Below are 14688 nucleotides of genomic sequence, written 5' to 3'. Positions count from 1 at the left end.
GGAAAAGTATCGTCCTTCACCCAGTCTGATAAAAAATAAGCAAGGATTTTGAACATTAAAAAGGGAAAGGAAAATAAATGTAAGAAAACCAGACTGTCTAGATTCACAGATCAATCACTATGCAACTTCACATTCAAGATGATTGCAAACATTTGTGTAAACTAAATAATGAAATAGACCACTCCAGCAGTGGACAACCCAGTCACCCTTCTTCTGTTGTTTTCTGATTTGAAGTTATAAAAATACAACAAGAATTTATGCTAGTTTTTCAATTAGTAAAATCTTGTTTGTGCACAATGAAGCGAGATTTCAACTGTTTTTTTCTTTTCACGAGTGAGTGGGTCCCTTCTTTGAAACTGCATGCCAGTACTTCTTTTTTGGAAGTGCTGTGCCTGAGGCATATGTGATTGTGTAAATTTAATCAACACCACAGTAAAATCACTTGCTGTCTGATTACATGTTTTATTCCCTTAAACTCTCACGTGAAACACCCAAAGCATACTATGTAACAAGTCAAAAGATATGTAATTGCTGTCTTACTCTGCTACTCATCATTCAGTATCTTATGATATTTTCTGGTAGGTTTAGTGTTTTAGAGAGTTGCTGGGTTTTTTTAAGACATCTCTGTAAGTATGACGATGTTCAGAATATTTTCCTTGGTTTGTCTTCATTGGTAGAGCTTTTTTTCTTCTTTCCCTCTTTCTTTCATACAGTTCAGCAGAATTGATGCTTCCTTCGTCTTGATTGCCTTCTTTGACTAATACCAAATAATTTAAGCCCTCTTGATCCCTTGTTTCAATTAGCATGGCTGAAAGAATACTGTCCAAATCTGCACACGGAACATCACTATCTGCATTTAAAAAAAAAAAAAAAAAAAAAAAAAAAAAGGCAACAGCCCAGTCATATACATATAGTACTAGAAAGTGAACAAAATCAAACAGCTGTTGGAGAAAGTTGGTCTAGTGGCCACATAAAGAGTGACTGATGATTCAAATTTATTTTCTGCAACTGCCTGTGTGGATTATAACTTTAAGTAAATCACTTGGGGAAGGTTGGTCATCACCATTCATACCTCCACAGGCAGCAGTTATGAATACATGACTTACTTCTTTTGATAGCACGCATAAAGCCAAGGTGATTTTAGTCTGTACCTTTGTGTAACCCTGCTAATAATACTGCTAGAGAGTTCTGTAACATAGGCAGTTTTATACCTACTAAATCATTATATACTGTCTCTCTAGAGGACTTATAATATTCTGTCTTTCTAGAAGCCTGAACTTGGCAATCCTGTATTTTTCCCATTTCTAAAAACTTTACATTTTTTCCCTAATTTGATGCTGTTCACATTTACAGAATTGCCTGAAAGCTATTGCAGGGGATATATAGTTTAAAAAATATAAAAATTATTAACTAAAGGCTCAAGTTATAATTGTTGCTATTTTCTGCATTTATTTTTGTAACATGTTCCTTCTTTTGTGAGACTCCCTCGTTTTTTTACTTCATAACTGGAAAATGCAGCACATGACATTCGGGGTTTTCTGTTCAAACAAATCACAAGCATTGTGCTGTTGCATCAGGCAATATACAATTTATTGTGTCACTATAATCACATGCCCCCCCAAGCTACAAAGTCAGATATCTGTTGCACATGCTAGAGTCCATTAGGAAAGATTATTAGGAGAAGTCTGAAGGAGAATTTTGATTTTTAGAAACCTGTTAGCAAGATGGAGACTGAGACATAGAGCAAACTGTGGTCACATACCACAGTGACTGACATCTACGAAAAATCATTTGATACTCACTTCGTCAGTTCAGGACTATTATGGCAATATTTAGTAACTCAATCCTGACCAAGTCTTTACAAACCAGTACGGCTCTTGTTTGCATTTTGTTTTTGTTTGATAAAGCTTTTAATGGAAACCCTCAGGGGCAAGTTGCTTTGGAAAAAGCACACCAGGAAATGCTGAGGGCGTGTTTGCAGCAAACTCTTAAGAGAGAAACCTTAAAATAAGGACCCAAGTAAAACTGGGTATTTACAGACCAGACATATGCCGGCTGACCTGCCTAAGTATAGAACACTAGAGGAGCATTCAGATTTGTTTCCTGTATAAGTATCTGGAACTGATGAGGTGATGTTTACACAAATGTGAGTATGAGGTCACTGAGATATTTTTACCAGATATATAGATACATTACTAATTCTTTCCCCAACAGGTCTGAAGAACTACAGAATATATACAATATTATAATCCTTTTTCAGCCTATGCCCCACTGCATTTCTCATTATAGAGAAAAAGATCTAAAAAAATCAAACACCTTGCCTTGGTTTTACTTTTTGAGCTTTGGGGACAAAACAAGGAAGAAAGAATATTTTTGTGGAATTTTCTTACCCTATCCAAAGACAGAGGACAAATATAATGTTGATGTCCTTTCTCCTATGACATGACATGTATAAGCTACATTGACACTTTTGCAATGAGATTTTTGACTGCAAGTACCCTTTCCTTCACTGTTGCATCATCTCTTAGCGCAGTGTTCGGCACCTATGAAAGCTCAGCACCGTTCTGCCATACAAGCCAAAAAATCTATGCAAAGATGTCAAGTTATATAGTACAATTCTTGCCTCTCATGGAAGTCAGCAAAATAAGCAATTTATTTTTTGCTCACTTAGTTAAATGATGAATGGAGATAGAAGATACTTAAAATGAGTAACTGAAGAAAAAAATCATCATATATTGTGAAATTCCCCCAGAAATGTGAGAGCTAGAAGCACCGCCAACACTCTGGGAAGCCATAAGCCAATGCAGAGAATTCTGAATAATCTTTGGAAGCCCCTTCCAAAAATCATTAAGAGTTTGAAGGAAGATAGAGAGAAGCTGGAGTGGAGAGGCGGGTCAGTATACTCATGAGATATCATTATTTTCTTTTGAGTTTTAACATTGCTAAAATTAGTTGATTGATGTATAGTCATGCTGGGTTATACGTGAGTAAATGCAGGATAAACCATGTGATGTGATCCCCTCAGATTTCACAAGCAAACCCTGGCTGAGCCAACAAAACACCCCTAGAGGAGGCGTCCGAGAAGCACCTTCATGGAATCTGAAGTCGTGCTGGAGAGTCAACTCCAAACACTGAAACCCTGAGGGGTTGTCTACACTGTGGACTGCTGCGTAGTGTAGAGTTACCCATGTTCACTTTAAACAACCTGCCTGAGGGCATGAGGTGGGCTAGCTCTGACAGTCCAGAGCTTTGTACAAGCTGAGAAGTACTCTGCTGGGAAGCAGGTTCCCGCCGAGTTCTGTGCTCTCTCAGGTAGACTGCTTCCAATAACTAAAATGACATGTTCAAAGCTCAGCACTGTACTTCCATAGATACCTGTCTCAGGTCATAAATGCTTGTAGCTTTGACCTTGCTAGGACATTTTTGCTTGTAGTAGTGCGCATAAAGCACAACATCTGAGCCAAACTGCAGGTAAATTAATTACAAAGCATTTCTCCAGAGGTAGGCAGAAGCTTACTCTAGAGAGCCCAGCATTAGTTGACACAAGAAACTGTGATCGCCTGACTCATGCTAACGAGGGATGGAGTTTGCTTGCTTAGCCTCCTCTGAGGACACCAGTCCTAACCTGATAAAATCTGTGCTTCCCCCTCGCCAGTCTCAGCATCTCAGTCGGCTGCTTCCTGCTGCAGGACAGCCACAGTGCCGAGTTGGGTCACGTATCCTGCCTCACAGTCACAGAGCCTCTTTCCTTGCCTGCTAGGTAGGCTGTGTGGGCTCACAACATGTTTTGAAGTCATGCCTGGAAGGGTGCAAATTTTTGTGATGTCTTGATAAGCAGATGGGGTTTTTTTGTATTTAAGTTCAGAAGGTGACAACATATAAGAAAAAAAAAGTCAGTAGAAAAGCTGATTGATAGACACTGAACAAACTGATCTAGAGATGCTGATCTTCTATTACAACTATTTCAGGGCCAGATCCTCAGATAATGCAAATTAACAAAGCTCCATAGAAACCAGTGGGATACCACTGACTTACACTAGCTAAATAGCCAGCTTGAGACATGGCTAATTCTGGGTAACATAATCCCCTATGATGCTTAGCACCTTCAATATGGTAAGGTATTTAGAAGGGCAGCCACATTTACTTTTTCCCATTAATATTCTCTTGCTTTTCTCATACATACTCTGCCCTTTGTCCCTGCCACACAATGTACATGGTAGGAAAAAAGAGACTTGCTGACTTACTGGCATGGCTGAAAGATGCACCCCACAGTGAATACATTAAAAAGAAGCGCTTGACGACATACATTTGTAAAGGGTGAAAAAAGTGGCTGTGGAACCCTGACTTCTCCACCTCAGCTATGTTGGTTAGCTCAAAGAGATAGTTCCTGTGTGGGGAGTATTTTCCTGATACCTGCTTGCCACCTGGAGCTGGAGGTGCTGTGTTTCACTTTCTGCACATTGCCAGTAAGGATATAAATAGAACAAATATATATCCGTTTTGATACTCCACTCTGTATTATATATCAGTGGAGATATATCTGTGTTTCCTGTCTAATGAAGCATATGATCTTGCGTGGTTTGAGGGTGACTCACCAAGCTTTGCTATTCCATCAGGCACTAAAGGCACTAAAAGGGAGAATTTTGTTCATTCTACATTTACACTGCACTAAACTGCTTGAAGCACCAACTACCTGTCTTACCTTTTATTTTAGTAGACTTTTCAGAGATTTGTGGACTGAAACGTCTGTGTGCAAGAAGCTGTCTTGGGAAATACAGATATAAACCTGTCTATTATTTATTATCATTTATAATATAAAAGTACCAAAAAAAGGTCAGTTCCACATTCGCTGCAACGCAATGAAGCTATATAAATAGGAAAACACACCCCCTTCTCCAGCTCACAAAGCAGGATTAATTTACCAAGTTTTAATCACCCAGATCTTACGTGTCCAGTTTAAGCTCCTTGCCTAGGGTGCCTTTACAGTCAATGGAGAGAGAAAGGAGGAATGAGTCCCTTTGTGGAGATGTTTATTTTACATCCTTACCTTTATACAATAACACCCTCTGAACGTGTCTACAACTCTAGTGGCTATCAAACAGCCTAGACAGCCAGCGTAAATGCAGTGCCTAAGTTTTAGTTGCTTATAGCTATACAATCATACTACAGAAATGTCAGCTCTTAAAACATCACATCATCTGATTTTTTTTTTCCCCAGTCCAAGGCAAAATTTTAGCATGACTTTCCTTGCAGTATCATATGGCTCACGTGCACTCCCTGGAATCAAACAGCATTTGTCTAGGGGACAAATAAGAAATTATCATGCCACCAAGTCCGCCTTTTCCTGCATCGTTTTAACTACTGACTGTTTTGGAAGAAACCTTTTCTCTGACCTCAGCTGGCTTTGGGTCAGCCACTCACTAAGCTAAGTGGGGAAGAGGATTACTGAATTTCAGAAAAATACAAAGGAGACTAGATACAACGTTTTAAAAATGTCTCTTATCAACACATCTGCTTTAGAGAAGCTTCCGTTTGTCCAAGTGATTAAGTTCAGAGGGGTGTGCAGCACAGTTTTTAAAAGGCAGCTGGTTTTAGGAAAATAAACTGATGATTCTTACACAGGGAACAGCAAACAGTACTACTCAGCCAGCAGGGAGGGCAGACAGGTAATTAACGGTGAAGTCACTGTTTCCAGATTTTAATGTCAAATCCCTTCAATACAATGTTTTGCACTGAGATTAAAAAAAAAAAAAAAAAAAGAAAAAAGTTACATTTTTCACAAGTATCTTAACTGTAAAAAACTAAATTCACAGAGTGACTGGCTTTGGAAAGAAATGCAAAAAATGAAACAAAAGTCTAACTGTTTTATCTTCCCACATTTTCAAGCAATATCTCAAGTTTAATGAGGAGTTTGAAGCCAGATGTGTTTCTTTTTGGTCTTTAGTCTTTTGCCCTGTATTTTCTCAGGCTCTGCCACAACTGCCCTGCATCTCCTCTTGCGAGAGGAGCCACTTCTAGCAGCAAGAGTGTGGTGCTCCGACACAGCTTCTGAGCAATTAGACATTTTTTCCTTACAGGTCCAAAAGGGATTGTGGAGAGCAGCACTGATGAGAATAGTCCTCCTCGGTTATGAAGGCAAGGAGCCACTCCAGCTGTTTAATGCCCAGTTGTCTGATGTTGGCAAAGACTTTTGCCAAAACAAACAGGTGTTTCCATCTGTAAAGGGGCACACTTGGGACCTGAAAAAATATAATGCTGTCCTGTATGTGCAAATGTAAAAAGTTATGTCTGAAAGTAGATGGACTGGTTATTTTTACAGCAATGCAGGGCCATCCTGTTAGCACCCTGATTCACGACATTTCATTTGCACTTCTTGAAAATGGGGGAAAAATGGCCTATCTTTCAGCAGTGAATGGGGACTCTGGTGACAGGGTCTCTGCTCAATCTATTCCCACTGGATTCAAAACCCAGTGGTCTCTCAGTCCTCCAGCTGAATAGCGCTTCCCTCACTCAGAAAAATGTTAATGCTACTAAATGCCCACAATCAATGTCCAGGGAAAAGCCTGTTAAGAGCAAGAAGGAAAAAACCCGTTCCTGGCCCTGTTTGCCTCCCTCCCTTCAGAAGCAGCAGTACCAGGAGCTGCTGGTATTGCGCAGGCATATTTATTGCCACTTGATGCCTCCTTTGGAAGGGTAAGTCTTCAATAGCAAAGCAGGTGTCCCTTTTGCTATCCTGCTAGCATGCTGTCCAGACCACTAATACTACCTGTATTAGTTCACCCACAGTTGCAATCTGCACGTCATACTGCACTGGCATTAATGTTGAGAAAATCTGATGTTTTCCATCTCTTCCACCTATGAAATAACACCAATAGCACATACAGACCTGCTGAAGGTGCAGCTACCTACAAGTAGATAAGGCTCAGCAGAAATTGGAAGATGTATGATTCCACATAAGGCTAAGTATCATACTTATTTTGAGGCCTGTTCAACTTTGCTTGACATTTGGCTCTTGCTTTTGGAACCAACTCTCCTGGTGAGACCAAGTATTTCTTGGCGGGAGGCTCATGGCAGGAGTTTCATTACACACAGAGGCCAATGACCCTATAACATTTTTGGAAAATGTTGTCCAGGAAAATCCATCATGGAAAGTCCTTTGGATTATTTGTTTTGGCTGTCATCTTTCTACTACTACGACAAACACAAGAAGTATTTCATTTAGTACCAGCTAAAAATGAACGCATTTCTTTTTAAAATCACTTATTATACAGTCTTTTACAAATCACTGACTGAGATATATTCCATGCCCCAAACAGTTTTATGACAGGGTCATAAAGAAGATGCATTTTAGTCTGGAGGTCCAGCTAGAACCTGAATTGCCAGTTCTTGCTTGAATCAACTGCACTTCTGGAACCCACATTTCACTGAACTCCGCTGCAAGAGATTTACATCACAGGCAGAAAAAATAGCAGAATTAATTTAAGGTTGGTGAGCTACAGAAAACTGACATGCATATGTCCCAATCAGATAATCCAGCAAAACTAAGACATCACCAGAACTTTAGGTCTTCAGTCTAGTGTGCAGCATAGGGTTTTGATGGGCTTACAAGGACTATAGTTGGGGAAAGAGGGAGATAACCTACAGACAAACTTGGAATATACGGGGAAATAAGTATGTGCATTATAGAGACATGTAAAGAGCTTATCAAGTGTTTAGTCTTTTAAAATACAATTAAATGAAAGGATGATTATTTTAATTTCAATACACTTAGATGAACAAAGTTCAAGTTATACTGTTTCCTGATGGGCATTCCCTGTGTGAAAGTCACTAAATAAGTCTGAGGAGAAGTTAAGGAGGAGTTTTGAGAACTGAAGCATGAAAACATTGAATGGAAGCATGAAAACAGTTGCTTTGTCTTCCCATCCCAATGCAGATCCAGCAGTGGGCCTGTGGCAACAACAGCTGCAGAGAACCTATGGAAGGGGAAGAATGGAGGGAAGCCACAAGAGGGAACAGGGTGTCTGGTGGGGAAAAGGGTAAGGCTCAGGGAGAGAGTGTGCTGAGCAAAACAGGCTGGCTCTGAGAGCTGTTGCCAAAGATCTGCCTGCATGGAATTGCCCTGCTTACCCCAGTGGGCCAGATTTTACCAACTAGGTTATTATAAACAGGCTTAATGGAGTCTGATTTTAAAAGCGACCACCACCAACAGTTTCCCTGAATATAATGTACATTATGGGGTACCACTATTATTAAGACTGCTCTAGAAGTCTATTATACAACCACATTTTCTGTAGTAAACTGTTTTTTCAAATTTTAAGTGTTCAAACTGAAACTTTTCATGGAAGCTTCAATTCACATTTTCCTTTTCAATATCTTGGCCATTTCTAAGAACGTTGCCTTTGTCCCTGGCAAACAAAGCAATGGCTTTTCCTCTATGATCTCTGCTGTGTGGCAGAACCTGAAATTTTGGCAAAAAAATTATTTTACTTTAACGATTTGCCTAGATTGAGCAAGTTAACAGCAAGGTAAACATCATGCTTAGCTGGTACATGCTAAGCAGGGACTTTCACTGAAACTAAAATTCTTGTGTGCTGTATCTGTGCCAGGCCTGCTCCACCAAAAGGATGACAACCTATATTCCAGACTGTTTCCCCAACTCCAAGCAGCAGAGGGGCAGGCTCATATTTAAAAGTTTCAGTCCTGATAAAGATTTTAACAGGTATTGATGTAATGCCACAAGGATTTCTTAACTCCCTTAGTTTTCGTGTCTCTGTTGCCTGTGGAGTTAGGGAACACAGAGCGAAGCTGTCTAAGCTAGGAAACCACGTTAGCTCAGGAGTAGACGAAAGCAGCCAAATCAGCACATCCCTGTGTCCAGTGGATGTTGTGTTTCTGTAGTGATCTGAAATAAAACATCTAGTCCGAGATGCTGTATCCAAGTCAAATATGGCAAGGCACTTAGATTCCAGCCATCATCAGTGGAGAGAAAGGAAAAAGGTGCCCCCTTTCATGCTATGATACATGCCTAAAACATAGGAGTTGTCACTCCCTGAAGATGTCTGTTACTTCTCCTGTTCACAGAGATATCTAGAAGAGTATCTTAGATGAGACTCCTAGCTTCTAGACAGCTGCATTTAGGTGAGGTAGAGTCCATACAAAATGTAAGGCCTATTAGCTTGGCCATAATGCCTAATTAATTCACTGTACTCCTTTCCTGAGCTAGTGTCAAGCTCAGACTTGTGCCAGATCAATTACCTCTTTTTTAAACTTCACTATTCAGAATGGAGATGCCCTTAAAGAAACTAATAAATTACACTACATGCAAATACACAATTATATTATACTTTCATTATAGCATAAGGGTGCAAAATCAACTGTTAAAAAAGCAGGAAATGATAGGTTATCTGTGCTGTGACTTTGGTGACTTTGGTCCCGTGATGTCTTGATAAAGTCTTTAGTGTTGTAATGGCATATAAACATGTCATGCACAGATTGGATCTGACATAGAGAGAAATCATGATGGGGATAAACTGATGTTTGTAAAGCTGCACTGATTGATAAAGATCGGTTAAATAGACTATCATTAGCTGAGTATTGGACAATGCCAGTGAATTGAGTATAGATAGAATCCTGTAGAAAAATGACTACGCAGTTATGTAGTTGAATACTGTGTCATTCCTAGGATGGATCAGAAAATTTTTAGGAAATTGCAAAATATTGATGTGGTACATCAAACGGTTTATGAAGCAGGGTGAGTTTCGAGTTCAACAACATTTTATGAAGAGAATAAAAATAAAAACAAAATAAACCCAAAACTTTTAAGTATTTTAGAAACAACTATATTGTGCTTTTTTTTAGAACAGAAAAGAATTCTTTTAACAGGAAATATTTTTTATTAGAAAAACATAGAATGCAAACAGGTTAAATTAAAAAAATAAAAACAAACTGTGGAAAAAAAAGTGAAATATTTCAACTGAAATAAACTTTCTTTTTGCAGATTTTTAGATCACATTGTTTGCTAAGTCTTCACTTTTTCTCAAGATTTAGCCAGTCAGGAATTACTAAAGGATCTGAAAAGCCTCTTGTGGCCCAGTCAGGATGTTCATTTCCATGTTTAGATTATTTGAATTACAGTTGCACAGACAACTTCAAATTTAGCATCACCTATTTTTTTTTAGTTCCTGTTTTTACAACCTTAATAGTGTTTGTATATAATAGGGCTTTGTTGTTGTATCCCAGGTCTTAAGTCTATCTCCCCTGCCATCACCTAGTTTTACTCATTCACAGGAACGCTGTGATTCCTGGCTGGAGCTATCACAGTTCAGGCTAGAATAAAATCTGCCTTAATTTGGTATCTAATTTATGCCTCACTTTCAGGTAGCTACTGAACCAGTACACCTGAAGTAGGTGCCTAACTGCCATTGTTTAGCTGATGAAGAGTGAGTAGATGCCTTTGAAATTGGCACAGATTTCCACCCGGAAGCCTTCAAAAGCTCTCCTGACTGTGCAAGGAATAAATCTTGCATTTACTTTAGCTGAACAGGGTCATGAAGTATCAAAAGTTTAGATGCCAGCTGTATGGCTCTGTGAGGCAGGCTCAGTCACAATCTCATAGGGGTCTTTTTGCTTGGTAATCTTACATGCACTTTACCTAATGCATTGTACCCAATGGCACCTAATGAATCTTTGCAAGTTCATTATGAGAGAGGTGAGTCTTTGTTGTTCCCATTTTATAGGAAGAGAATTTAAGGCTGTGAGAAACGCAGTGGAAAGAGTGTCTGAATCCCACTTTGTTACAGTTCATGTGCAGAGGCCATGGGGAAAGCAGGTGCTGGCCCAGACTCACCTTCAAACTCTTGGTTGATGACTGCAATTGCTGCCTCTTTGTCTTCAAGGTAGTGGATGAGACACAGTGGAGAGTGTCTTATCTCTTGCAGTTTGTCCTGAATGTAAGAGAAAGTAGGTCTGTTGTGAGGTTCTTGGGCCCAGCATCTTGTCATTAAATCACATCTGTAAAAAAAATTGTTAAAATGCAAACACTAAAGATAATAGGATCATTCATCTCAATACTTAACATTAAATCATCTGACAAGCAAGTTTGGCCTAGATTTTCTACATCCAAAAACTTTACATGTGATACAAAGATTATAATCAGTGGCTGAGGGAAGGAAAAGCAGATTAAAGATCTGTTGTCAGGAATACTCTCTATGAATACTTCTAATTTTTCAGAGACGGATATTTTTGAGATTGGGAACAGCTATAACATTTAAAAAAAAAAAGACACATTTGTTACTAATATCTGCTCTCACCAAAGAAATCACAAATATTTTCTAAGAAAATAGACAAGAACATAATTCTCTGACAGAAAAAAAACAGGATGTTTGAAAACAGAAATTAACCTATAGCTATCAGCTTATTTAATCCTCATTCAACTCACACTACCTAAATTTAGAGGAAGTTCAAAGCAAACCCTCCAGCACAGAGAGGGTTAATATAGATTTCTGTCTCCAGACCAGAACAAACAGTAGTAGGTTCTCTCATCAAAGGCAAAAATGGCATGAGTTTCCTCCTGGTGCAGGGATCCCAGCCCACCTTGCACAACACTGTCAGTACCATTCAGTGGAAAACTGCCCCTCCCATTTGTCTAAAGGACAGGGCTGATTTATATTTCTTACTCAAGGTAAGCCCAGGCTACACAAAACCAAATCCTACAAAAGCCAGGAGGAGCCAGGCTGAAAACCAAAACACAGCCAGCACCTGGACGTGCTAAGTGCTGGGAGTGGAGGGGACGAGAGCAGCGTTTGAGCAGCCAGTGAAAGGTCGCCCCAGGAACCTGCTACTGGAATGTGGAGTATTCACCTCTAAGCCCTAAGTTCAAATCCTCCCCTGACAAACAGCCTCCCAGACCTGCTGCTATGTGATACCAGGCGTTATTGAGTTATGTGAAATGAATTGGCTTGCTCAGATCTTCACTTATCCATCTTAAAAAGGAGACTGCTGTCCTTCACCCCAACTAGGTGTTTTACAAAAACCTTGGTGACAGGTGGGAGAAATCATCTTGACTTCTGATTTTTCAATGACATTTTTCGTTAAAATGTTGGGGTTGGGTGAGAAATGCAAGTAGAAACATAGTGTCAGAACAACTTTTCGTCAACCTGTATCACATGGTTGCAGAGCTGGACAGAGTGATTCTGGTTTTTTAAAAGGATACGATGAAATCTTGAAAATCCATTTTAAGAATCTAAAAAGTGGTAGTGACTTCCTAACAATTTGAATAACTTAATCTCCTCACTTTCTTTCAGGTATACTCATTACTGATGGCACTGAAAATAAAGATGGAGAAGTACTAAACAGGAATCAAAAATGAGGTGAAATAACTCTCATTTTCCTTCTGCTGACAGCAAAGTGTCTGTCACATTGAATTTGAAAGCCAGCCTTGGATTCTGGAAGCCAAACAATCTGCTTTCTGGTCATGCTGGCTGGCAAGATATCCAAGGAACAAACAGGAGTTCAGATGCTGTGCTCTGCCAAGTTAGCACTTGGGCTCTCGTGAGCAGAGCCTTGTGCAAGGTGTAGCAACGAAGTAAAAGAGCTTACTGACTACACTCCTCTAGTGGAAATGAAGAAACAGATGGCCACAGGCTAATAGAGGGAGAAAGAAACAGGAAACAATACATAAGTCATAGAATGGTTTGGGTTGGAAAGGACCTTCGGAGATCATCTAGTCCAACCCCCCTGCCATGGGCAGAGACATTTCTCACTAGGCCAGGTTGCTCAAAGCCCCGTTCAACCTGACTTTGAACACCTCCAGTGATGGGACATCCACAGCTTCTCCGGGCAACCTGTTCCAGTGCCTCACCACCCTCACTGTAAAAAATGTCTTCCTTATATACAATCTAAATCTACCCTCTTGTAATTATGAAACAAGAACATGACAAATGTGGATTCTGAATATTTTTGTATTCCTAACACCAATTATTGTCTTTCTAGATAACTGATGTTTTATTGGACAATCGGCTTTATGAAGCCATTCAGTTTTGTTATTGAGTAGGGATACTCATTACTGCCAAAATATTCAGAACTGGAATTTTTGCATTTAAATTATATTCCATATTATTATTTCATAAATAAAATTACTTGCTAGTTAGCTTAAAATATTAATACCAGATAGAACTGATATTGTTCACGAAGTATTTAATCCAGATAGGCTTTATGTTTCTAATGACAAAAACTTTCATGCTGTCTCAGAATATATCTGCAAATTTTGCATGGACAGCTATTTGTGGCATGATATTTAGCTTTCAAGGCATGTTGTGACATCCAAAGTTTTAAATCACGTGGTATAAACTTTCACTAGCCCAGAAATACATCAGTATGAGACCAGTCAAGAGGGTGAAAGCCAGGTTAATATGCCAAGATGTACACAAATGACAGCTTGAGCACATTCCTATATTTTCTTGGAAGCCCAACATGGTCTAGCAAATAGTGCATTGCTTGAGTATGAGGAAGAGACTCAGAGGATTCCCCTACTTCATGGGTAAAGCCTTTCAGGAAGAAAAGAAAAATAACAGATCTGAACACAACACCCGCTAAAGGTTTATGTTAGGTTTAAGAACTAGCCTGTATAGCTAGATGTACACCTACCACACCCTTCACAACTGTGTTTTATCTGAATGGAACAACTGGTAACTGTGTGTCCCATAGAGCTGCATACATGGGGCAAATAAGAATTCTAGAGCCTGGAAAACAAAAGAACTAATATTCAATATCTAATATTGGAGGCTGAAAGTGAACAATTCCTGAAATGCACTTTAGTGCTCAGAAGCTACAGGACATTACCAATTTTCTCTCACGTAAGATGGAAAATACGATTGATGTGAGGATTTTCTTAGAAAGGGAGAAAAATTGTTGTAATGAAGAAGAGCCCCATCTTTCATCTGATGCATTCTGAGCAAGCCCTTCTCTCTCACCCTCCAAATCCCTCTGGGAGAGCGTTCCCAGAACCAAATAGCAAAAGCTTTTAGTTACCAAACTACAGTTTCTTCATCAAACTCAGTTGTGTATCTTTGCATGCAAGTGATCATTTGGTGAAACTGCAGCTTCAAGTCAGCAAGTGGCACCACACTTGTATAAATTCTCCTGAGTGTAATCCACAGCCTTTCAGGATCCGAATTAAATTTTCTCAGTTCAATCCAAGCCTTGGCATGCTTGCATGCAAGCCGCACACCCAGGTGGCTGTGCCAGATGTGGGTCTCTGACTGCAAAAGTAGTGCCATTAATACATCTAATTCCTGTTTTAACAAATGTGGCTCATTTATACATCCCCAAGTCCCTTTTCCCCTTCATTACCAAGCTTTACTTATCCACATGCCTTTGGGGGAAAGCAGATGATTACTCCCTGGAGTAACGTCTTGTGGAGGCACGGGGGAGAATTTCTCCTCCCTGCCAAAAAAAAATCCAATTCCACTTCCTTAGTTCTTTTACACCCCAAGTTTCCTGTGTTGGCCCTACTTGCCCTTGCAGTGTAAGCCTACCACAGATTCCTAAACACTTCTCAGCTGAAGTAGGTTGGCCTTTGAACTCTCTTCCTATCAGTGACAGTTTGTTTTGTCAAATGACAATGAGCAAGCCAAAGTGCTGAGGAGACAATTATTGACTGCTGATGTCCTGATGCAGGTTCAAAACCAC

At 39.6% G+C, this 14688-nt stretch overlaps 1 protein-coding gene across 1 annotated transcript in view; it reads right to left on the bottom strand.

The window, feature by feature from the left end:
• Positions 1-711: 711 nt before the first annotated feature.
• ROS1 (ROS proto-oncogene 1 , receptor tyrosine kinase) overlaps positions 712-14688 on the bottom strand; it is a gene marked incomplete at both ends in the record, with an annotated part of 48747 nt that continues 34770 nt past the window's right edge. The window contains 2 exon segments of the mRNA XM_010081151.1: positions 712-850; positions 10847-11010. Coding sequence (XP_010079453.1) covers positions 712-850; positions 10847-11010 — 303 coding nt within the window.

This window comes from Pterocles gutturalis, unplaced genomic scaffold (genome assembly GCF_000699245.1).
Source record: "Pterocles gutturalis isolate BGI_N339 unplaced genomic scaffold, ASM69924v1 scaffold5799, whole genome shotgun sequence".
Taxonomy (NCBI): Eukaryota; Metazoa; Chordata; class Aves; order Pterocliformes; family Pteroclidae; genus Pterocles; species Pterocles gutturalis.
The sequence above is the reverse complement of the archived record's forward strand: the minus strand, read 5'-3'. Positions and strand labels throughout refer to the sequence as shown.